This window comes from Nomia melanderi, chromosome 1, assembly GCF_051020985.1.
Source record: "Nomia melanderi isolate GNS246 chromosome 1, iyNomMela1, whole genome shotgun sequence".
In the NCBI taxonomy this organism is placed as follows: Eukaryota; Metazoa; Arthropoda; class Insecta; order Hymenoptera; family Halictidae; genus Nomia; species Nomia melanderi.
In genome coordinates this window covers 16275781-16300945 of record NC_134999.1, presented here as the reverse complement: position 1 = coordinate 16300945, position 25165 = coordinate 16275781, and the positions used below count along the sequence as shown (strand labels likewise).

Below are 25165 nucleotides of genomic sequence, written 5' to 3'. Positions count from 1 at the left end.
ATATATATATGTATTATATATAAATTTTATAACAGATCACAATGAAAAGATAACATTTTTCTTGTATAATCGCGTTTTAAATTCATTTCTCATGACTACTGGTTAATGAGTTTTGTCAGCGCAACAATGATACATGAACAATACACATTGAATTGGCGTTGTCGCGTTTAAATTGTTTCGAATATACTGAATATTTGAAACTCGAAAGTCATTGTAGTAGTGAGCGGAAAGTGATTAAACTCTCAATTTCTTTGAATGGCACTGAATATTTCATGAAAGGTCTGTGAGCACTCTGTATAAAGAAAAGAAAAAGATATGGGAAATTTGGGAAGATTAGCAATAAAGTGTATATGCTTAAGAAAGATTTTACTTTTTACTACACATAATAGTAAGAGCATCTTCCCTTTCTTTTCCGTCGCGATCGTATTTGTACATAACATTTTTTACTTTACAGTTGCTGAATATTCTAATAAGAATATATCATTGTTTAGACTACAAGTATGTATAAATGATGCAACTTGTTTATAGGTGTGAATTCCGAAAGACCTGTCTATATTAGCTATGTTAGCTAGTCCAATACTATGTACTTTTTGTCTTTAACTGTTTCTAATTACCAAATAAATCTATGGCGTATGAACTGCGTACAAACCTCCTTCCACCCTAGGTTAGTAGATAATACTAGAAATGAGTCACTTCTTTTATCACAAGTTTAATAAACTGAAGGCTGTCTTATATTTTATTCATACCGCGAAACTGGAGCATGAGATAAACTTCGCACCCCCATTTCTCGTTATTTGTTTTCCAGCAAGATAACTTTAAATAAGTCATATGTTCCGCCGTGTTTTGACAATGTCTTGTTGATAATGAAACTATTTATGTTACAATTATATTAACACGTTGAACGCCGCACGATTTCATAGAGCAAAATACACAAAATAGAAAAAATATAATATTAAATCATTTGACTGAATTGGATTATTATGGTAGCACGTTCATCAAACTGAATGTCACCGCAATGGGTAGCATTATTTATAATATAGAAATGTTTGCCAATAAGCATCGTTTAATTGAGTGAATTATAGTAATCCAATTTGCTTGGGGGTCATCGGTGACCCCCACGACATTCAACGTGTTAAATTTATACTTATATACTATCAATGACGCGGTACCACTCGAATCCACGTTTCTTTAGAGGTAACAATTAAAGTAGGCAATTTATCATTCAGTTCTGTAGATCCTTTATCCACGAAGTCAAAATTAAAGTTCTGCATTAGCGTGACGTACAATCCAAATGTATTGTATCTCGCGAAAGGTTCTCCAGGGGACACGCGATGTCCTGAAACTAACAGTAGCATTACATTTTGCAAACACTGTTGTAGTTAACCGCTCAAACGAAATCAGAATCTTTTCATCGGTCAAATTCCCTTTATGCACCAAGTCCGAACGGTAACGCGTAATGTTTGCCTATTCCGCCATCTTCGTTGAGAAATCTCACCGGCCGGAAGTTCTCAGAGTCTCCCCAAAGATCTCGATCATTATGCAGGCCTCCTAGTTGTTTTTACTCTTGCAACTCTATTCCTTATCAACATATATGCCTCAACAACCCTCACAACCACAAAACTACTTAAACCAAAGTGGGGGAAACTGTATCCCTCGAAATTTCTCCGATCTGGCCATACCGCTTGGTCTTCTTCACGACTTTCGTGAACCAGTAGAACATAAAAGAATGTGTATCAAATACATGGTACTTGCCGACAGATCAATTTTACCCATATCTGTTTGTACGAACTCGAATGTATCAATAGCAATTCAAACATTCCATAGATGTTCCTAAATTGGTTGGACAGGAAACAAAGATTTGATGAAGAAATGATTTTTCCGGTGTGTAGTGTTGAAGTGACAAAGAAAGAAGGGTTTCCTCACGAAGAGACTGTACGTTTCATGATTTGCTGCGTGAGAGCTAAGATAAGAAAAGAAATATATCATTCTTTAGACTACTTGTACGTAAAATGATGCAGCTTGTTTGTACGTGTGAATTCCGAAAGGCCCGTCTGTAATAGTTATGTTAGCTGGTCCAATACTATGTACTTTTTGTCTTTCAATGTTTTCAATTACAAAATAAATCTATAGCGTACAAATTGTGTGCAAACTTTCTTCCACCCTAGCTTAGTAGATAGCGATAGGAACATATTATCAGTATCATGCTAATAATTAAATGATTTATTTCATGTCAGATATAATTTTCATTCAAAAATTGTGTCATATCTTTTATCACAGGTTTGATAAACAGATGTCTTATATTGCATTCATACCGCCAAATTGGAACATAAGATGAACTTCGCCCCCCGTTAGTTCGCCATTTCTTTCCGACCAAGATAACTTTAGATAAGTTTTATGTTCTGCCGTGTTTTGGCAATGTCAAAATGAAAACGATTACTATACACTATCGTTCTTCGTACTACGCTTTATATTGCATAGCTACTAAGTCGTTGCTTGTTTATAATGAAATTACTTACGTTACGTTTACATTACGTTTATACCTGTATACTATCAATGACGCGGTACCACTCGAATCCACGTTTCTTTAGGAGTAACAATTAAACCTGGCAACTTATCATTCAGTCCCGTAGGCTCTCCATCCACGAACTCAAAATTGAAGTTCTGCATTAGCGCGGCGTACAATGCAAATATATTGTATCTCGCGAAAGTTTCTCCGGTACACACGCGATGTCCTGAAACCAATAGCAGCATTTCATTTTAAACATACACCATAGTTGAAATTTCATCGGTTAAATTCTCTTTACGCACCAAATCCAAACGGTAACGAGTAATCTTTGCCTAATTTGCCATCGTCGTTGAGGAATCTCTCCGGCCGGAAGTTCTCAGGATCTCCCCAAAGATCTGGATCACTATTCAGGCCGCCTAAATTCGCAATCGCTAACGTGTTCATCGGAATGTTGTAACCGGAGAGAGTAGTATTCCTCAAGGACTTATGAAGCACACCAAATGGCGTCAATGTTTCGCGTCTGAGACCTTCCCGTATAGTTGCCTCGGTGTACGGTAGACTGAAGAAACATGAAACGCTATTTGATCCGAGGTGACCGAGTTTTTAACACTTTTTAAAACGGCTGCGCATACTTCTTTCTGTCTTCCCAATTCACGATTCTTCCGGTACCAACCACACTGTCTATTTCATCCTGCACCTTCTTCATAACTTCCGGATGGTGCATCGTGTATTTTATCATGTGCACAACGGTACTCGGCATGGCTGACAGAGCTGGAAACATGTAGTCCACAATGGTCATGACAAGTTGTTTCTCAGAGAAACTGGACGCCTCAGTCCGTTTCTTCATCTCTGCCAGGTATCTGTCTATCATCCCATTGTCGGAGTCGCTCGTGTGCGTGCTCTTCCGCTGGTCTACGTATCCCTGTGATAATCGAAACGGTATCGTCGAAGTTGCAAACGTATCGCACAAAAATAGAATACATACTTGGATGAAGTCCACCATGCCGTAATGCCCTTTTATGATGTTAGTATATCCAAACATGTTTCCGAAATACTTTAGAAATGCCCGTTGGAAAATAGCCCCACCGGTGGTGTCAGCTGCTCTTTGAAACACCATGGCAGACTTGCAAAACTGTATCAACTTATGGTGTTCCGTTCTATCTAATCTTTCGCCGAATGCTATGTTCCAAATACTGTTTGCGGAATACGGAAACAGGACGTCTGGGAAGTAAGCTTCGCCCTTCCTCAGGAATGTCTGAAATACACTTCGTTAGCAGTTCCGCTTGGAAAATTTGATTTCTAGTTAGTCGGGCAACCTTTTCTTGATCATTGGTAGGTCCGTTCTTCAACATGTCAATGAGTTGCGTGACTTCTTCCATCATCTCTGCTTCGTATTTTTCCTGGCGTCTGCCGAGACCGAAATCCCTCATGTGTCGGAGGCTAAATCGTCTTTGTTCGTGCCAGAACGTGCCTTCGGTGAAAAAGATGCCCATCGTCGATCCGAAAGCTCTCGCCTTCAAAACGTCTACTTCGGTCGGTCTGCCATCGAAGTCTTCTTTCATTAACAATTCTTTGATACTGTTATAGTCATTGGCTATGACGCAGCAAAATGGTCCCAAATAACAGGTCACAACTTTGGACTTCAATTTATTCACATAGTATCGGAGTGTTTTATGAGGATACGCGTAATTGCCCCAGAGCATGTGCCAGTACGATCCTACGAACGGTAGACGGGGCAAACCTATTGCAAGAGGGTGAACAAATTTAAAAATGTTTTATTCTAGTAGAAAGATGAGGTATCCGTTAACGAGACATGTACTAATTAAATATATTAAAGAATTCTGTTCTGTTATTTAGAATGGTATAAAACTTACATGGCGGAGTATTTGGTGGTACACAGGTGATAAATTCGTAGAATTTGTATCCTATGAGTAGAAGTAATATTGCAATTAAGAAAGGCGACATGCTGAGACCACTGCTAAATGATTTCTGATAGCATTCTTTGTGTCTTCTCTACATTCTGTACTCTCTACTCTACTGAATGTATATCATGTATATGGTGGTTGCTAATAGATTATATGTATCTTTATCTGCTTGTACAAAGTCGAATGTTTTTAAGTTTTTGCACGATTATCAATGCTGTGGAAATGTATAGGGATGGTGTGGGTTGGAGTTGAATGATTAAGACCAAGTAACATAGTATTATATAAATATTTCAGGTTTATCAGCTAAGAGATGTGATATTATGGTCCTATAATCAAAAATACTGACATCTTAATTGGTAAACTTGAACTCTGTTACAAAAAGTAGTAGTTGTTTGAGATTTACACAATTGTCGGGGACATAAATTAGACATATGATTTTTCTGTTACTGCATTTGAGACGAAGAAAGTATTAATCAGTAGATGTTCTAACAAAAATCTTTTATTTTACAATACAAAGTGCTATACATTTATTCATTAAAATCACAAATAAGATATCTAAGTACTATTTGTTATACTTTATTGTATCATATACTAAGAAACTACAAAAAATAATGTTTTCTTTTTATTTTAAATAATGTGGCCCATACACTTTGTTGAATTTTATTCTAGAACAGACTTATAGTAGTTCATTCACTCGAAGTATTTGGTATCACCTAGGCAAACTACTTGCAGACTATTTTTTATCACTGAACGCATTCGATCATCCTTCATGACTGCACAACCTACATTTGGGGACAATTTGTATAACAAGCAAATACAGTCCTCCAAATTTTGCATTATTTCTTTGTCAAATACTGGTGTCTCGGTTAAATCGAAGTGCAGTTTTAAAAATGCTGTGTATAAAGGTACACAGTGAGCTGCGACTCGTAAATGAAACATTAATAGAAACGTCTTGGCAGTCTAAAAGAAGAAGATGTTATTTTATTAGTGTTGAAGACAGTAAATGTAATTAAAGTTGTTTGTAAAAATATTTACCTCCAATGTTGCCTTCAGTGTTCTAAGATCTGTATGATGCTCACAGTATTCAGTCAGTATTCTGGTCAATCTTTCACACCATTTTGCGCAGCCAATGTTAGTCAAAAGTTGAGGCAAGCTTAACATATAGACACGTCTGAGTTCTACATTTTGTTCAAATTCCATGTTATCTAACAAAACAGCCAGAACATCATCACGTTGTGTCCACTATAACAATGCATAGTGTTACAAAATGAACATTTCAATATATATACTTATCAAATTAGAGAATGCATACTTCAAATACATTTAAGGTATCATCCCAATGTTCCATAGTAGCTAACAAACTAGTTATGCACAAATATACCAGTATCACATATTTGGCCTCTCTCTGATGAGTCAAACGTTCTAAAGCATGAAACATTACTTTGGCATATCCAGTGTCTATTAATCCCTTTTTCTAGACATGTAAAATTATATAATTTAGTAATTATACAAATGAGTAATAAAGAGGATACATAAAATTCATTCTTACCAAATGGGAATGTTGAATAATTTGAAGTAAACATTGAAGACCTATTACCACATTGTCTGGCATATAGTCATCAACAATTATTAAAGCTGTTGGAAGAACATCACCCATATGACTATACAAAGCTGGTTTCTGAAAAATAAAACATTAGTTGTTATATGTAATTAAACTTATATACTTCAAATAATTCTACAAACCTCTGTTTGATATAAAAGCCATTTATAACATGCTACAGCTGCTGGATAAGCTTTCCAAGTATCTTTCATTAACTTAGGTCTTAATGATAACAATGCTGTAATAAAATTGTCTTGTTCCATGAAAAACTGAGCTGTGGTCTGGCATCTATGTAGTCCCAAAATATTGCTCAATAATTCTTTGGAGATAGACACAGATTCTGCAGTATTCCATAGATTTCTCTCGTGATGCTCTCCAATGAGTAATACTAAGTTAATGGTAAAAGTCCTAACAGCCGATGCATTTAAATCTATTTGCACAATTCCTTCGTTACAACTGTGAACAATATGATGGAGCATAGATCTGATGTTTCGCAAATTCCTGTCCACTATTTGCCTGTATTCCCTAAAGTCTTTCTCCTCACAAGGACGGCTAGCACCAATCGTTTTCTCAGGAACATAACTTTTTTGGATAAGATCAATGCACGCCGACCATAATCCCTCTTCGGAGAAATCACCGGAAATTTTCATAGCCTCTAGTTCTTTCAAAAGATCATTCATTTTGTGAGTCGTTCGCAATTAAGTCCCAGGGAGAGATAACGATCGCCGTCTTGCGAATCAACTTTTTTGCAATGATCTACTCGATTCGCGTGTGCACATTGAAACTGTCATTTTCCCGATATGAAAAACAACGCCTCTATCGAATTTTATGCTTCTGGATCAAAAACAGACGACTAAAGTTTATCTTTTTTGGGTATCGTTTCCCTTGAAATGTTCGGACTATTCAACAACGGCTGAATGTACCGACTGTTGTTGTGGGAGCTTGAACATGTGACGACTCAATATCAAATTCGAATTACAAGGAACATTCGGAGTTACAGCTCAATGATGAAATTTTCCTCGACACTCTTAACTGTCGTGCAGTTTTACGACGCAATTCTTGTATTTTATAATGTTATTCGATGATTCGAAACTATGATCGATACAATCTCTATGAGGTGCCGAAGTGTATGTCATCTTTCCCTATGTGAACGCGCTGCGTTTCTGTCGTGAGGTTCCCGGTCTCTGATGTGTGCCGTTTCTGTTTTTCGTTCGTGTAAATTAACGTGCCTTTTTCCTTTCGTTTTCGTTGTAACGCTCCGAATTCGGTGAAATTTTTGTTCACCGAGACCGTGCCCGTGAGAAAATTCCAGTAAACGCTGTCCAGTCAAATCTTTCCACGGGTTTCGTTTGCCTTGCGCCGAGAGTAGTGTCGCGTTTGACGTGAACATTTGTTCCGTTCGGTGTAAATTCTAGAGGTTTGATAATCATGCATTAATGAAGGTGTAGTAGCTGATAGTTACGATATGGCTGAGTACAGTTAGTTCATTTTCTATTTTTTCATATCATTTATGAGTGTCATTCATTTCATTCTGGACAAGATAATAGTAGAGTCGGTTGTCGAGTTGCGCCACCATCTTGCCTTCCTGCTGCAACGACACCGCCCTTTTCGCGATTATTGGTATTCACTATGCCCTAAATATGTCTTTCGACGAATTTAGTTTAGCAGAATTCATTTTGAAGTTACACTTTTTCGTTTCCGTCACTGCGGATGTTTATCCTCGACGGATAATTTCGTGACAGTAACATAACCTTGCTCGTCAGTATTATTCGAATTTCTGTGACTTCGGATCATTCGTTGGTTGCTTGGACGGATTCATTCGACATTTCTTTTTTCTCGTGAATAGTGTTGTGTCGAATTCCGTGTTTGAAAGTTGAACTATTTTCACCGTTTTCTGGGAGAAGTCACGGTGGCAGAGATTCTCAAACGCGACCTCTATTGGAAGCCTCATTGAATGGTGGAATGGCGAAAAATTAGAAGTGATTGAAATGAGCACCTTTCATAAATCATGTTCATGATTTGTACTCATTTGAAATTCTGACGAATTTTCTCTGTTGGTGTTGGAAGGAGCGAGTTCGTACAGTGTATCATCGGGTGTGGGCAGTGATTCGGAAATTATGGCCGAGCTAGCAGCATTCCTGGGCCAGGAAATCCCTGAGGGGAGAAGTAATCTGGCTGACAATCATATAAATTTGGAGCGGGTTGCTGATTACTGTGAAGCTAATTATTTTCAAGCGGACAATAAAAGAATAGCTTTGGAGGAGACCAAAAATTTTACGACACAGTCATTGGCCAGTGTAGCGTACCAAATAAATACTCTTGCTTATAATTTTTTACAACTGTTGGATTTGCAAACATCGCAATTAGCTGAAATGGAGAGCCAAATGAATCACATCGCTCAAACAGTTATGATACACAAAGAGAAAGTGGCCAGAAGAGAAATAGGTGTTTTAACAGCAAATAAGATTACAGTGCGTCAGTACAAAATTATTGCACCAGCAATTCCTGAGAAACCAATTAAATATGTTAGGAAAAGTATTGATTATACAATCTTGGATGATATTGGACATGGGGTACGCAGCAGTGGTACTCCAAGGAGTAAACAACGTGGTGGTAGTCAAGGAAGTGTCCAAAGTTTGGGTGCTGCTTCCACTGGTTCTGGGTTGGGTGCTGCTATGGTAGGACCAGCACCAACCACAAAGCCCCCTACTCCTCCTCAGACAGTAAGAACTGGTATGTGCAAAGTAAATAGTCTGTGTACATTGTACAAGTATTGGTCAATGTTAACAAAATCTTTTTTTTATGTAGGAACATTAAGCAAAGGATCAAGAGAATATAGGACACCACCCGCTGTAGCCCCACCCCAAGTTCCTAGTCATTATGCTCCTAATTATCCGTTAGGTCATCCCAGAAGGGAGCGAGGTCCTGGTTATAGTACCTTACCTTTACATGCCCACACTACATCTCACGCTACTCATAATGCTAACCACAATGCCCACACAAACACTATAACACAACACACTTCGCCACCTCAGGTAGGAACAGTTCACCCCCTCCAAAGTCATCCGCAAACTCCACCACCTGCACCATCCAGCGTGACTGCAGGATATGTTCAAGAGCAACACAATAGTATGCCTCGTAAGTATCTGTTTATAACTTTTCATATGAAATATAAATATGAAAGATTGGGATTTAATTTTGTTTAATGTCTGTTTACAGCGCCACCATCACCGTTGGTCGGTATAACAGGTGACATGTCGGATTACGGTGGTCATCACACTTTACCACACAGGCTCTCGCATCAAATTAGTCGAGGCAGCGGTGCGAGTAGTCCACCACTGCCGCCACCTCCACCACCTGAACAAGAGGAACACTCGCAATTCGGTAGACCTATACAATCCAGCGGCGCTATCATGCCTATTGTACCAGATGAGGAGGACTTACCTGGATGGGTGCCCAAGAATTACATCGAGAAAGGTAAGTTATAAATTCGGTACACAGAGTTTACAGGTTTTGAACAGAGCAAGGAACGCAATGGACCATTGTGCTTTTAGTGGTTGCAATTTACGATTATTACGCTGACAAAGAAGATGAATTGAGTTTCCAGGAAAGCTCTGTAATTTATGTATTGAAGAAGAACGATGACGGGTGGTGGGAGGGAGTCATGGATGGTATAACGGGCTTGTTCCCTGGGAATTACGTAGAACCCTGTGTTTAATGCATTATCTGGCAATCGATTATATCAAAATGGTGAAAAGTGATCATTTAAGGAAAGACTGGAAATTAAAGGGTTCTGGTTTAAAGACCTCATTTAGCACTAGCAAATAATTGCGGCTGCTTAAGATCAATATTGGTCGATGTAATAACGCAGAACGGTGTAAAGTAGAATGGTACCCGATAGGATGATACTGCGATCACAGGTTATTTTTAAGAACTTCAAATATCACACGAGTTTTTCTAAAAAAAGAAGAAAAAAAGAATCAAACTAACCTTTGTATTAACATGAGAAAGTGTATTTTTCGGTAAATAGTATTTCCTTCGGTGAGCTTTATTTTATCTCGATCTCTCAAGGATCGTATTTATATACGTACATATGGATAAGGACATATAATTGTTATTCCACTATACAACACACCCACAGTTAGCTGTATTTATACGTATTAGGTGTAATCAAGGTGGCGTTAGCGATAGGCTATCGTGTAATCAAAATACCAAACGTCCTGTTAACGAGAATCCTAGGCGCCTTACATTCGAACGCGATTTAGCGGTATGAATTGCTTTCCAGGAATCGAACGTGTCCAGACTGGGATGCCTAGTGTAATATAAGTTTAGTTCTTACGGTAGTTAATTCTGTACTCTTCTCAGTATTTTATTTCTCCTAAAATAAAGTGCGAAAGTAATCCTTGCCACTCCGAAGGTCGTTTCCACAATCCTGTTCGTCACACCAAGTCAGCGTAACGTACCCATGGTACAGTCAATTAATATATGTATCATTTAGAACGCAATCATTTCATTTAACCAGCCACTGGGGTGCTGAGCCGAGGTACAGAGGTAAGAGGTTTCGCATAATAATCGCACATTGTGCGGTGCTAATTAAGTCATTAGCACACTGTTGAAACAGTTATAAGTACCGTGTAATTGGCTAGGTAACGTGCCGGTCGTGTCCTCCCTCGTTTCCCTCGTTGATGTACTTTAAATTTCCCTTTATACGCTTCGAGATGCTTGCATAGACAATAAGGGGCTCGTTTCCGCGAGGATTATGCACTTCGCAATTACTGCCGGTGTAGGATTTATAGACGATGGGAGGAGGCAGTACGGGAGACAGGAGAATAGATTTTTCAGGTTCGTCGCAGAATTTTTAATCGTCGTTGTTATTTACTGGCAACGGACTAAGTGAATGTACCACCATGATTGTATTTATAATCAAATAAAACAACTTGTAATACGTATTGGAATTATTCTTTGTGTGCTGTCAGTGTGAGTTGATCGAGTGTGCGACAGAGTGATGTGTTCTTCTCTAGTAACGGACGAATCGTCCATCCCTGGGAATAAGCAAACGTTGGCTCTCAATTACACGGAAAACGGTGAATTGCTTCAATCCGCGGTTCCCTTTGAAACGAGCCAAGTCCTCTTATCGGATAGAATGAAGTTTGAACGAGTCTGGCCACGAAATGGAAACCGGTTGTCCCTGCTGGTCTTCCGAGAATTTTCCTCGGGCGAGTCAAAGGAATTAATTCGAAGCGTCAATTATACTTATTCATAAAGAAAGTACGCGTCCTGGAAAGTCTCGAGTTATCGTTTTGTGTTTGAAAGGCTCCGCTCGCGGTTGAAAGGTCTAAACGGGCGGCGGGGCCGCTTGAAAAGCGACACGGGATTCCTTTTCGCAATTCGGTTCACCGGTCGGCTTAAAATTATTTCCCCAGACGTAAACCACGGAGATTTTTCCGCTCGTAAACGAATAAGAAGCACAGCGCGGGGACTAGTTTCTCGCTGGGAATGTTCTCCCTTTTAAGTCAGTAATGACACCCCCGGGATCCAGTTTTGTACAGTTACCGCGCGCAGATTCTCGCGGCGAAAGATTCGACCTCGTATGAGAGAAACGGAACGAGCGAGAAATAGAGAACAACCTACAGACAGAGAGGATGAGGGGCCGGGTCTGGCATATCTGGAATCCTCGTAAATTTTTTCGTATCCGTGGCACGCGTACAAAACGGGGCAGATGAAAACAGCGCGCAGTTTTGAGAGCGTCCCTGTTATCCTCGTATATCACGCCTAAAAGGAGGTCGCGCGGAAATAAGGCACGTTAAGGAACGAACGTTATTTTTTATTATTATTCACTCCGGCAATACGGCGCGCTGGATAGAGTGGCGCTGACGCGCCTCTTTTCACCGCGTTCGGCTCGTCTGTGGACAAAACCCTTAAATTCGGCTATTCATATAACGAAAATTGAAGGTTATTGTGTCGCTAAGTAGTCCCTGCTGTACAAAATGATTTTCATTTTAAAAATAACAATTTTGTGCAAATCAATTCCGTTTCTCTATTTATATAACGTCGGCATTGAAACGCGGAATATTCATTATCATTGAAAAAGCTTCACAATATCCCCATAATGTAAACAAAAATATAACCACCATAATATTTAGCTCTATACCTTACAATTATTAATCTTTGAAGCATTCTTTTGTATCACTCATACTCTAAGTTATCTATTTGTCCAGAAAACTATCATTTGGCCGCGCTGCGTGCCACGAAATTTCAATCCGAAAATGGCCGTTCTAAGTTAACCCGGACGAGTGGAATTCGGAATTTCCCCGATTTCTTTTTGTTTCATCGCCGAGAGGATTTCATTTATTCGCTGCTTCCTGCCCGACGAGTGTATTCTCGTTGAAACGTATCCGCGGTATCGGAACGCGGATACCGATAATCCGGGTTTCGCTGCGCGATTTTTACGGGAACCTCGGGAATGTAAATCGCTCGGGAACGGTTGACGACGCGCGGCCGCCGAAAATTGACCTTAATAAATTCCGGGGGAAAACCGCGAACGATTGTGCTGGCCTGATAAGGAAAACCGTGGAATTTATTCGATATCGAGGAAGCGCGCGACTTTATCAGGCTTCCCCGGTGAACTGGATAAATCTAAGGAGACGGAGCCGGCGCACGTACGCCACGGTTATCTGATCTAATTCGCCGGATTGATTATCCCTGGGGTACAGGCAGCCGACACCGCGACAGCCATCCTCGCCGGGCATGTAACAGGAACCGCTTCATTTGATTAATACCGTCTTTCCGGGCAGCCGCGACCAACTTCTCAGCCCTGAAACCCCTTTCAACTCCCTTCCGCCTGTCATCTCGCTCGTCCTCCGCCGTCGAATCGTGAAATATTCCTACGTATCCCTTATCCTCTCCCCTATCCCGCCGCTCGAATTCACCGGCACTCTTTGTACCCGCGAATAATAGACCCTTCCATTCTTCCTTCGGCACTGTGTTCCTTAGCTTTCCATCGGGGAAGGCTTTGCTAATCGATATCGAGTCACTTGTTAATTCGCTTGTCAGAAAGGTACGCCGGAAAGGGTAGACGGCAGTTGTTCGCTTCCGATGGATAGTTCGATCGTTAAGGGAAAATTGAGACTTAATTCTAAAACAGGGATTCGGAAGTTCTTTCGGTATACGTCTTTAGTTCCGAGGAAATAAAGGGGATGAAACGTTCATTTTTGAAGTAGGTCGATGAACGTGACAGTTACCTAAATGAAGTAAATTCTTGACGAGCTCGAATCTTCGTGGATTTATCTTATCAAGCACATCTTCCGATGAAGTTTCGTAACAGTATCTGGCTTTTTAACCATCGCAACTTCGTTACTAATTGGAATTTCCGAATGAAAATTTCCATCCTGCACGGCGCTTAAGTGAAATAAAAATTGAAGGGGCAATTTGTCAAGAGGTTCACGTAATTCTTTAAGAAGATCGGAAACTTCATTCTGCCGCGGAGGACCTCTTGGAATTTAATATTGACCTTGTAATACGCGAGACAGTAGAAAACGGCGGATCGTCAAATTCGCGTTCGGTTGATCTGCAGCAGGATAAGGATTTTATGTTCGTTGCCTAGAGCGTCCTCTTTTTATTGGTAGCCCTCCGTCATAACGTGACTGCAATAATACCGAATGCCGACGGTGGGGGTCGGGAATTTATACGGTTTATGTCGGACATGGCTGGCCTCTGGTGTCAACGATGGGAACGGGATTAATATTCGTCGCGGCTTCTGGCCTCCGTTTCGAACTTGTCGATCGGTTTCTGGAGGAGGCCGAGAGGCGGCCCGGCAGCCGGTGTCTCCGGAGGATAGGTCTGCCGAAAGGCTGAACGGGATTCGCATAGTTCAACGGCGCCGGTGACTGAAGAACTTTCTGTCTTGTGCCGTCATCAGTCTTAGTTCAACTTGCCAGGCGAGCCCAGATGTTGCTTGAACTAGGTTCCTGCGGGATCTTAAGTGATGCAGGTTGAATAAGAGCCGTGAGGCCGGTTGTCATCACGTTTCTCGGAGTTCCGTGCCCGAAGAGCTGACTTGAGAAAGCTGCGACCCGGTCGAAAGCTTTTCCAACGGCTCCGGAACTCGGGGAACCACAAGTCGAATAGTATTCCGTTTAAAATGGAATCATTCGAGTATCAGTCTTCGTTAATCGACGAAGATTCGAAATTCGTTTGAGCTTGGTTTGACGAATTTCGCTGCGTCGATTCGTAGGTAAGTTGGCACAGTAGTATTATTGGATTCCCGAGTTCGCGATGGTTTGATGATTATTATCGTGATCCCTTCATCAATCTTGTAATTAGTTTGTTTATGATGCGGAGGGTATTTATCATCCGCGGGGCTCAGCCAGCTCCTCCTCCTAATTCCACTTTCATATCTCGAAACTTTGACCATAATTGAAGACTAACGAGATTTACGATGTGCGCAGAGAAGACGGCCCGGAATTAGCGCGCGCATACACCGAGGGCTAATCTCTTTAAGGCTGATAATCGACGTCGAATCGATGCTCCCATTTCTGCGGCGAATTGTTATCGTAACTACATTATTGAATCTGCCTCGCTCTTCTTCGATTTCAGTTAATCGTGTTGCTTTTATATCGCGTTCTTCACGAGGTAACTAGTTCGCTAACATGGTTAATGAACCATGCTTTCGCTGGATCGGCCGATGAAGCAGCCTTTGGGCGCTGGTTTCGCCCCTTTGTACATTGTAATTTTATCGCAAATGTAATACAATGTATTCGCAATTTTCTGTTAATTACACTGTACAGATATTAACCTTTACAGCGTTATGCTCGCATCAATTCGATTATCGTCCTTTGAAAAATCTGGATTTCGATGTTGCAATTAACAGGTGCGCATCGTAGGAAGAGTGTTCGAGCCGCTGAATAATAGAGATAAGCAAATTGCAGTCTTGCCGTAATTTTCATTCGCCATGTTACTGTACCTACACCATTCGGTGGATCCAGCTCGCGTTGAAATATCTAGGAACCCGGGCTTATTAATTCAGCGAAGCTTTTTAAACATTCTTGTCCATTATCGTGCTCGTTTTACCCGGGATTTATTTGTAACACAATGCGTTCCTTGGCCGTATTCCTCGCCGTTCCGCCGGACTCGTAAACATTCCGAGGTGTTCACGAGCCATTAATATTCATGTATTTTAAACAATCTTTTCGCCGCTGCTTTTATTCGCGACTACGCTGCATCTATCTTCACTTCCACCCTGGCCCTTTATCGCGAAAAAGTCGGAACGATTCAGCAACAGAAATTTACCGTTTACCGGGACCAACCTGAGTCAGGAGGTAGAGGGGGGGAGGGCGTACGGGGGAACAAGAAAAATGAAAGGAAAAAAAATACAAACGGAGGAAGAATAAATAAATATATTTCCTTTCTATATTCAAAAGAATCGCCTTGATATGCATACAACCCACCGTGAAAGGTACGCCGGCGGTAACGTTGTGCGACGGAATCGAGAGGGAGATAGAGAGAGAGAGAAAGAGAGAGAGCTGAACGAGACAGTTAACCCCCGACGAACCCGCTGAACAAACTTCGAACGGGTCCATTCTGCCATGAAACGCAATTTCATCCGCGTATCGTGAAAGGACAAGATGGTCCAAGTGGGAGCCACCGCTGCTTTCCATAATATATGCGTTATGGTCCGTCCTAATTTGACGGAGAACACCCCGCCGACATGAATTTGTATTACGCACACCGTGTACCGTGTTACGAGTACGCCGGGGAGGGGAATTACGACAGGTTCAGGGATAAACCATCGGGTATCGTGGTCCCTTGCAGGACTAAGGGGACTAAACCAGATTTCATTGCGATATTACCCGTGGGAGGCGTGTTCCTCGTGAAGCACATCAGCCTCGATCTCGGGATCTGACCTTTTCGCGACACAGTGAATGGAAAATAAGTACGTCAGTGGGGTTAGACGTCTTCCCTAGACGCGCGATCCTGTCGCCCTCGGAAAGAAACAGCCAGCCCGAAACAATTGAAAAAGGCGACGTATTCGCGAGACAGGGGGGGGAGCCGGCAATCTTTTTTCCCCGCGTGTCGCCGCGACACTTCGGCCCTTTTTCTCTTAATGGGAAATCGATTCGACACACGGATCTTCGCTACACGTCCCATTGAACGGACGCGCGGCAGCTTACCCGCAAAAAGACCCGTTTTCCGCGAGAGTGCTTGTAAAAAGCGACCGGGCGTTGATCGATCCTCAGGTACAAATAAGTAAACCGTATCGTTTGTAGCGGCGTTAAGCTGTCCTGAACACTTGAGCCGGCTCCGTTTCTTCGTAATCCTTCAGCTGATCGAAACACAAAGGCCAGTGATTCTCCTGCTGCCGACACCGCTCTCTTTCCACTTCTATCTCTGTCTCACTTCCTTTGCTCCCTCTTACTCTGTCTCTATCCTCCTTCAACCTTAAGGCTTTCTCTCTCCCTCTCTCTCTGTCTCTCTCTGTCTCTACCTCCCTCTCGCTCAATCCTAACACACCCCATCTGTTGGCCCTTCGATCTCTAAACCACTATCGTCCGCTATCCGACTGCCTCCGGTAGTATGTCCAGTACAGCCTCGACGACATTAATCTAGGATCTGCCGACTATCCGGAATCCGCATAAAGGGGATGTCTTGGAGCAGATTGATTGAAAGGACTATAAGTCTCCGGGAATCCAAAGACAGAGCCGAATGGACCGTACCGGGGGATTTCTATCCGCTCTTCCCTGCCTTATGGCTGAATGCTGATCAGACAATCGAAAGACCGCAAGCTACCGAGCTTTCGCGCTCGTCTGCGTTGCCCTTTTTTTCGGTTTAATCGCGGGACTCCGGGGCGAGACGATTCGGCTCGTCCGATGGGTCGTTCGGAGATTTATGTGTGTGTGTATTTCGCTCACGTTTTACGGTTGTCATTTTATTACTGCGAATAGATATTCCCTTCCGTTTAGTACCGCTGTTTGATCCTTAATAATGTTTCTGTCCCGATTCGATCTAAACCACCATTAATTCAGGATCGGGGATGAATTATACATGAGTTGGGTCAGGAATTGGTTTCGGTTACCTAGAAACGGACACTTCTCTTCTCTCTCTTCACCGGCGTTTTATTTTTCCTTTAACAATCGTGCCCGGGTTAATTAGAGCTAGACAAGGGTCAAGCCAAGTTTAGGTCACGGTTAATTCCACGAATAGACATTACCCTCTTCTCACCGGCGTTTCCTCTCTCCCCCGATAATGTCTCTGTTGCTCTCTCTCCGGGCTTCCTCATCAAATTATAAGCTCGCAGTGCCGAGGCATTAAAGATGCCACGAATGATAAACTTTCACGACAGTCAACCCCAACTTTTACGGCGCCTCTTTTACGCACGCTTCGTCGCGAAACACCTAATGGGTCACCGACAACGTCCGCCCCTCTGCCCACGCCCAGAAATTGCTGATCGCCCCGCCATTGGGATTTAACGTCTCCTCGCTGTAATGACTCTCGGGGGTAATCCGTGGGATGCTCACCCTGCAAAGCACACCGTCCAAGAACCTCCGGTAAAATCGCAGTTCCAGGACACCGGTGAACTTTGAATTTGCCTGGGCGCCGCGCGAAAACTCCCCGAGCGGTTTCCTTAAAGAACCGTCTTCGTTTCAGCCAGCTCGCGTTACAAACGAGTCGAATCCTCAGCTTCGAGACGGCTCGGCCTTCCGAGGACCTTGTAATCTTTTGCGCGGGAAATTATTGCTGCGGGCCACTTTGGAAACGGGAAACCCCGAATTCTCCTTTGGATTGCGTCGCTTACCAGCAGGGGAACCAGCTCCAAAAGAATTCCAATAGGAATTACTCCGAATGCAGGGTACATCTTGACTGTAAGCTGGCGACAGGTGTTGCTAAAGAATCCCCCGCGTCTTTCTAATTTCTTCGGCGCAGTCCTCCGGCTGTACTTATTCATCTTAATTAAAGCGCCAGCCAGGAAACTCTCTTTCCCGGGGAATATTAAAAAAACTGCAACAAAATTGTCTGCACGGTTTTGCGGCCGGCGTTCGCGCCCAGAGGTGCCAGTTATTACTGCAGCAATCGCATCCGGCGGAAACACGCGCCCGATAAAAAAACACGTTGTCCAAACGAGTCCGTCGAAACATCGTCGCCCTCGGTCCCCCGTCCACCGGTGCCCGTCGAACCGACACGCGCGGAATCCGCGCCCGAGTCCGACCCGAGCCCGTCAAAATTGGAATTCTCGAAATAACAACGCGGCCGGTCGTGTTGCGATCACGATCATCGATCCACCCGCAGAGTGTCCCCGTTCACGGCATTTCTTTTGACCTCAAAGTGCCGTGTTTTCCGTCTCTCTGTACCGCCTGGGCGGCGAGGCGGGGAGCGACGTCGGGGTGGGCAGACGAGAGACGCGGAATTCGAGGTCCGCCACGCTCAAACGCTCCCAGAAATTGAAGACGCATTTTCCGCGGCGAATCGATCAGGCCTGCAAGAATTCAACTCCCTATCGCGGAAAGAACGCCCCCCACCCCCCGGCTCGGATTCCACGTGATGCCGCGCGCCACGTTCGCCGATCTTACACCGGGATTACGTGATACACGGATCGGCCTCGAATTGCCATCGCGCATGAAGACGTTCCAAGAATTGATACAGATTGCCTTCCAAAGGGTACGCCGGGCCCGCAGGGATCCTCACGCCTGGGAAACTCCTGTGAATGGCGTGATTGTGTTTGCGGATTAATTACGGGATGCTAACTCGAGGTTGGGTCAGATTGTAGGCGAAACGCTCGTGTTTTCGATAGTTGTCTTGATTCGAACGGCTAGGAATTTGATTACGGACTCGTTCCGTGGTTTGTTGCTAGGTTTGTGACGCGTGAACATGTTCGCGGATAGTAAACATTTTAACGAGCTGTAAAAATATATCGAATTCGGTGTGGTAATAGCAAAGGTTTTTCGCGATTATCTCGGAAACTAAAGCCTTCCGATGGCAACATAAGAGAAAGTTGTTCAAAATCATATTAGAAAATTATTGAAATCGGGGCGGTGCACACTGACAACTGACACTGACAACTTCACCATATTTGTAACGACGGTAATCTATATTTTACAGAATGAAACTGAAATTAATCCTATAGATATTGTTATTAGAAATTATGAACTACATCATATTTGGGAACTCAATGAATCGTTTCAGTTTCATTTTTCTAATACTTTGTTTAGAAGATTTATTGGATCGAAGAAAATATTACAATTGAGGAGATCATCACCGAAATAAGGATTTAATGCAGAATAACGTGGTTTATAAGTTTGAATGTCATAGCATTCGCGTCAGCTTGCGTCACAATGACAATGTATGCTATAGCACTCACGTCCGCGAGCGTGTTAACAGATTTTGTCAATTAGTCAGCTTGTGTGCGAAGTAAAACTTCTGCCGGGTTTTCAAGCGATGTATACAGAACGTTCCTCGTCGCAAACATGTTCGGTTCCCGTGTATTTAAATGTTTATCGGACGATTTGGAATTCCGTAATTCATTGTCCAGGTCGAACATTATTTGTCTCCCCCCAGCGCTCCGTTCCTCTCATCTCCTATTACAGAGAAGCAGGATATTTTTCCAGTTGATCAAGTTTGCCCCGGGTGTTTGCAAAGTGTTTGATTGGAAACCCGACTCACGTCTGGACTCCGAGTCGGCTATCGGATCGCGTTGCGGCAGGTCTCGCCTGATGAAGCATCAAATTTGATTACGTTGTAGTAGACCGTAAAGTTTTCCGCGGCGAGTATTTACGCCCGCGATTCTCCCGGCCCGGCGCCTGGGAGTTTACGAGTTTTATAAGACGTTTCACGTCTCGAAGTTTATTCATAGAAGGGCCCGGGCAGCTGGAAAAATATTACAAGCCGGGCTCTCTTCCTGTGATCCGCCGCGAGGAGGGTGGCGCGGCGGATAATTAAAAGAGGAACGAGGGTTTCAAGAACTCGGAACGTAAACATCTGAAGATTCTCTTATCAGTCTCGGGGAAAAAGAAAAGAGGAATGCACACGTAGCGAGCGCCGCGGATCCCTGGGATTCCTCTCTCGGCGTGCTCGGGTGCACGCGAAAATTGAACGCGAATTTTACGCATCGAATCGATTTTCCGGTCAGCGCGGCGGAAGATGACTTCGCCGACCAGCGGGCTTATAATTCTGTAAAAATTCATGCGACATCCCTGTTCCTCGATGGGACCCGCACCGCCATTGACGGATACGAATCGCCGTGGACGGAATTTATCGCGAATTCGCCCGGTGTACCGACCGGGTGAACACCGGGGGCGATGGGTGGGGCGATTGTGGATCGTCTCCAGGAAATTAGGCTCCATGGTAAACTACCCAGTATTCTCTCCGGCATCAATTTCCATTCTGGCGACCGCCTTTCCATCGTCCGGTCACGTACCCGAAATTACTTACCGACTGTTCGGCCAATTACCACGGCTCGCTGCTCGTTCCCTCCCCCCTCCCCTTTTTCCCTTTGTTTCCGCGTTTTCTTCGCATCCCCCGCCCCCCACTTCGGCCTCGCAGCACCCTCGTTCGACTTCCATTTTGCTCTTGTTGGCTCGGTTACACGGAGAAACCTGGTCCTTGTCCCTCCGCGCTGCCTCCGAAATAGAAGTTCGAGGATTATCCGCGAGATCTTGAATTTCCGTGCAGCGTCTGTCTGCCCGATTTCGATTAAAACGTCGGGATACCTGACCTCTGCTCTTCTTGAAACGGAAACGCTGTTGTGTAACTTTCGGCGTTTCTCGTTGGGAACCTATTAATTTCTTATCTTAGGATTTACTTTAAGGGTAAATATCTTAACTGTTGACTGTTTCGTTTCGTGTTGAACTTATACCGCAGTTATTATAAGGAAATTTAGTTGGTGTAGTATCGACTTTGAGGAACATCTAAGATTGTTTTTCGTTGTATGAAATCCGTCGTCGAGTTTTCAGTTGTCATCTTCGTCTACGTATGTTCGTTTGTCCAGTGCAGACTCTGCGGTCACTCTGGGCGCCTGTAAAATATGTCGGAGCCGTGTCCTCCAGCTCATTGAGTTGGGTCGTCGTAATCACGCTGCGGGAACGAAAGCCGATCTCCTGGCCAAAGGTGTACACTGGTCGCCAGGGCGTTAAGTGATAACACGTTATGATCAAACGTACGGCACCCTCTGCCAGGACCCCACTAACCGAGCATTCTTCCAGATTAATCGCGCGAGATAAGAAGTTGATACGACGGCTTCTAAAGGTCTCACGGGAGACCGCGTCGCCCGAAACTTTTTCAATTCCGCAGATACCGTGCCTTGCCAAAAATTCTGGGAAACCGTTTCGGCAGATCTTATCAGCCAGCGCGAATTTCAGTTCTGACTGACTGAAAATGTTTAACTAATCAGTCTGTGGTTTTCAACTATTGCGAGCTTGAGATTTATCGTTGCGGTATAACTTCATTCCTTTTGGCATACTGCCTATCCTCGGGACATGAATTCCGCCGCGGTACGCTTTATCGCATGATCGTCACAATCGGATGTGTGATAATGATTCAAGAATTTCAACTGGAACGCAAGCACCGTGAAATACATTCGAGAACCATACTCACCAGCTCGTTCCCCGTGTTGCACCCATGGGAGTGGTCTGGTTGATCGTTTACTATCACTGTCGCCTTCACGACCCTCGTATCTCAGTCGTTTTCAGACCCCGCTCGGACCAGATGATATTATTTTCCGAGAAGTTCCCGTATAACCGGCGATCATCTTCCCGGCAACAAAAGGATCTACGATTATTGTCGAGACAGCGGCCGTGTCAATGTGCGTAATCGGCGCCGTTACCTGGTCGGAATGTCGTTTGTTTTTTACGATCTCTTTTCGTGCAATGAGTATTTGGTTTTCAGAGGAAGAGAATAAAAGTGTTTCGTTCCTCAATAGGTACAATCGAATTAAAACTGAAATTTGATGTCATTTCTTGTATCATCTACTAATTTAGTTATCTAGCTAATTAACTACCTAGCTTCTTAGCTACTTAGCTACTTAGGTACCTCGCAACTTAGCTACCTAGCTACCTAGCAACTTAGCTACCTCGCAACTTAGCTACCTAGCTACCTAGCAACTTAGCCACCTAGCTATCTAGCAACTTAGCCACCTAGCTACGTAGCAACTTAGCTACCTAGCAACTTAGATACCTAACTACCTACCTACCTAGAAAACCTAGCTACCTAGCAACTTAGCTACCTAGCAACTTAGCTACCTAGTAACTTACCTACCTAGCAACTTAGCTACCTAGCAACATAGCTACCTAGCAACATAGCTACCTAGCTACTTAGCAACTTAGCTACCTAGCTATCTAGCAACTCAGCTACCTTACTATTTGGATAACCTAGGTACCTACTATTCGCTTCTCACGTTAGTGCCGTCGGCTTAAGAATTAAAAGTGCTCAGTAGCCAGGGAGACGTTCTCTCGCAGCATTCAGCCCGATAGTTATGACGGTTCAGTTTCGGCACGTCCTCGTTATTGGCCGCTTGCTTTTTTCGTCCTAACTGCATCTTCGTGTACGAAATCCGACACTCACGGAATTCCACTGCATGCGCTCTTCCGTCGTTAAAAATTATTTGTTTCCCCAGTTCGCGGTGATAGAGATAAGAACAAAAAAAACACGGGGTATTTCGGACGCAATATTCCCGGCGTGTAATAATATTTCGACGTTATTTCCCGGGCTGCGTTTTCCGCGGCGTCCGAGGTGTTTGCAAACAAAACGTTCGAATTGGAGGACGCACGTCGCAAATAAAATGTTTCATGCGGGAGCCCGTACATCGTGTTCGCTTCCCTCCCGCCCGACCCTCTCATTCCACTTTTTTTTTTGTTTCTGTTAGTGTTATTTTTCCACGGGATTACAAAAATAAATCAGACCACGGCTAGAGCGACGGGATTGACAAATAAATTTAACGAGACCCGAACATTTGCATAGGTTTATCGTCGGCGAGGACCATATTTCCCTTCGTGAAAGCTCAATAATTTTCCCCGCGTTTCCTGTTCCCCGTGTCACCGCGACCATTTTCCGATTAGGCTTTATTTCCACTTAACGGGCGACCAGTTTCCGAAAAATCCGCTACATTACGTTGATAATACCTCCACGACCATACTTAATTACTACTTAAGAAGTAATCCGTTTATTAAATAATCTCAATATTCTAAGATTCAGTGTAATACACATTTGAATATATTTTCCCTCTAAAAATCTATCATGAATAAAATTCTATTATTATTTGAGACGAACAACTGATAACACTACTTTCTTCAGTATCTTCCAAAAAGAAAAGTAAAAAGAGATAAGCATACAATAAGTTTGAACGAACTCACCTATACTAAGTGTTAATCCTTTTCATCCCCTAGTTTTCGTCGATAAGGAGGATCGACTTCAAACGTTATCGCTTTTCTTTTTTTTCTTTTTTAAAGACACGTCTCCGTCGAATTCTTTCATTATCGCGCCTCGCTCTCGCCCGAGTCGCTGTTTGCATTCGCGTTACGAAATTCTTGGGCTGTTAAATAAACAATTTAATTAAAGTTAACGAGCGTAGCGAGGCGACAACGAGCGTCGCCTAGGAAATAAGAGGCGAAAACAGGGGGAAACTCGACGCGGGCTGGTTGTTGTGCTCCCGTTCCACGGTTCCATGGTTATTGAATCGTCGACTATTATTCCGCGGCTCTCGATATCCTTCGAGCTATTGAAATACAACCACGAGTACCCTGTCGTGGATCATGGGCATCCCTGACCCGTTTACCGTACTGTCATGCAATCGATACAATGCATCCTGTCGACGATACCGACGTGTATCGGGTTACACGCTCCTAGCGATAGCCAGATCCGATTTGGTGGCTGTCGGTCAAGATTCTGCTTCCCCGTGATTCCTGCATCTATCAGGTAATTCGACTAATTACCTGGAAACACCGCTGATAGATATTTGAGTCCTCCGGTCAATCGGAGTACAACGGGATTGTGAAAAATCTGGTTCCAACTGATTAGGATTTAAAGTTCGAGTTATTAACTGTTGATTTGTTGATGTCTAGAATAACTTAGTAATACCTACAAGCGAAATTGTAAGGAGTTAAATTCGCTTGAAGTAGATTTCTCGCGGAAAATTGGAGTCTGTTACTGTCACAGGAAGACGTAATTTTATAACTCAAACAGCACTACTTCACAAAGATTCATTTAGTAACGCCATAAAGAATTTAATAAGACGTAATACGATGGAGGTAGATTCTTGATAGCGACCTTGAGCAACTAATTCATTTCGTTGCAAATTGCGCTGCTTCTTACTTGAAAGTTTCTCCGCGGGTAATTGCTTTTTAAAAGTAGACGTTCGGTAAATAGGACTGGCGAGACTTCTTTCGTAGAAGTTACAAGATTCTACATTTAACTATCCACGTGACATTCGTCCGTAAGAAGAGTCTGCGGAAACTGGGTTAACTTGGAACGTTTTATTATTGATGATCTCGAATACTCATTTGTCGTTCTGTACAATCGATTTGCAAACTTTTATCTGCTCGCCTGCCTGTCCGTGTTGGGAATGTCTAAAATGTGATGGTTCCTTTGCGCCGATTTGAAGCACAATTATGATCACAATGAAATTTGAAGAGAATTCATCTGTATTAAAACGTTTTGGTTATTTCATCCTGTGGGTTAGGGGATGCTATAAATGCGGAAGTATTATGGCGAGGTCGTCGGTGTCTCTGAAATATCAAAATTATACGTCCACCATAAAATTCCCGTAAAAAAGGTAATGAAAGACGGTATCAGAATACTCTGGTGGTCATTAGCGTTCAAAACGAGGGTAACTCATATTTTCACCCGAGTGCTATGTCGATTATGCGAAATACAAGAGCAGTTCGGCCGGCACGCCGAGTGAAAAGAGGGTACTACCACGCAGGAACTTTTCCCTCGCAAAACTTTCACATCGGCAACTCTTATTTTAACGGCGGTTGAAATTTTTCACCGACGCGCCAGTAGATAGAACTGGAATTTCGTACGCGTCCGTGTAACTTCCTTCGAATTGTCGAAGTGGCCTGAAGGAAGGTTGAAAATGGCGGCTGGAAGAGTTTTTATTTCGCGCTGGATCACTGCGAGCTTCATTCTGGGACATTCCTCTCCGATAGGTTA

At 43.1% G+C, this 25165-nt stretch overlaps 3 protein-coding genes across 4 annotated transcripts; 1 reads left to right on the top strand and 2 right to left on the bottom strand.

Annotated features, from left to right (window-relative positions):
• Positions 1-2497: 2497 nt before the first annotated feature.
• On the bottom strand, positions 2498-4471 carry Cyp304a1 (Probable cytochrome P450 304a1). The gene is made up of 6 exons (XM_031982499.2): positions 4381-4471; positions 3823-4247; positions 3492-3761; positions 3139-3428; positions 2809-3065; positions 2498-2732 (listed from the first exon to the last, which is right to left on the bottom strand). The coding sequence occupies exons 1-6, from the start codon at positions 4469-4471 to the stop codon at positions 2551-2553; spliced, it is 1515 nt and encodes a 504-aa protein (XP_031838359.1). The 3' UTR covers positions 2498-2550.
• A 450-nt stretch (positions 4472-4921) lies between these two features.
• LOC116429494 (TELO2-interacting protein 2) lies at positions 4922-6726 on the bottom strand. Its single transcript, XM_031982498.2, has 5 exons — positions 6175-6726; positions 5981-6109; positions 5744-5905; positions 5467-5673; positions 4922-5391 (listed from the first exon to the last, which is right to left on the bottom strand). The coding sequence occupies exons 1-5, from the start codon at positions 6709-6711 to the stop codon at positions 5122-5124; spliced, it is 1305 nt and encodes a 434-aa protein (XP_031838358.1). The 5' UTR covers positions 6712-6726; the 3' UTR covers positions 4922-5121.
• A 632-nt stretch (positions 6727-7358) lies between these two features.
• Abi (tyrosine kinase Abl) lies at positions 7359-10980 on the top strand. 2 transcript variants are annotated; one of them, XM_031982496.2, is made up of 5 exons: positions 7359-7509; positions 8099-8764; positions 8840-9169; positions 9251-9508; positions 9586-10980. In XM_031982496.2, the coding sequence occupies exons 1-5, from the start codon at positions 7497-7499 to the stop codon at positions 9747-9749; spliced, it is 1431 nt and encodes a 476-aa protein (XP_031838356.1). In that variant the 5' UTR covers positions 7359-7496; the 3' UTR covers positions 9750-10980. The 2 variants fall into 2 exon arrangements, with proteins under 2 accessions (XP_031838356.1, XP_031838357.1); XM_031982497.2 differs by lacking the exon at positions 7359-7509 and adding an exon at positions 7568-7651.
• Positions 10981-25165: the final 14185 nt, after the last annotated feature.

Bases quoted from the DNA above. Each gene is read 5' to 3' on its own strand.
- Cyp304a1 (XM_031982499.2), bottom strand. From the start codon at position 4,471: ATGTCGCCTTTCTTAATTGCAATATTACTTCTACTCATAGGATACAAA. The intron at 4,248-4,380 runs GTAAGTTTTATA...CTCTTGCAATAG, and splicing joins ACCACCAAATACTCCGCCAT to GTTTGCCCCGTCTACCGTTC. The intron at 3,066-3,138 runs GTATGCGCAGCC...ATGTTTCTTCAG, and splicing joins AATTGGGAAGACAGAAAGAA to TCTACCGTACACCGAGGCAA.
- LOC116429494 (XM_031982498.2), bottom strand. From the start codon at position 6,711: ATGAATGATCTTTTGAAAGAACTAGAGGCTATGAAAATTTCCGGTGAT. The intron at 5,906-5,980 runs GTAAGAATGAAT...TTACATGTCTAG, and splicing joins TTATTCAACATTCCCATTTG to AAAAAGGGATTAATAGACAC. The intron at 5,392-5,466 runs GTAAATATTTTT...TTCTTCTTTTAG, and splicing joins CACTGAAGGCAACATTGGAG to ACTGCCAAGACGTTTCTATT.
- Abi (XM_031982496.2), top strand. The intron at 8,765-8,839 runs GTATGTGCAAAG...TTTTTTATGTAG, and splicing joins TCCTCAGACAGTAAGAACTG to GAACATTAAGCAAAGGATCA. The intron at 9,509-9,585 runs GTAAGTTATAAA...TTGTGCTTTTAG, and splicing joins CAAGAATTACATCGAGAAAG to TGGTTGCAATTTACGATTAT.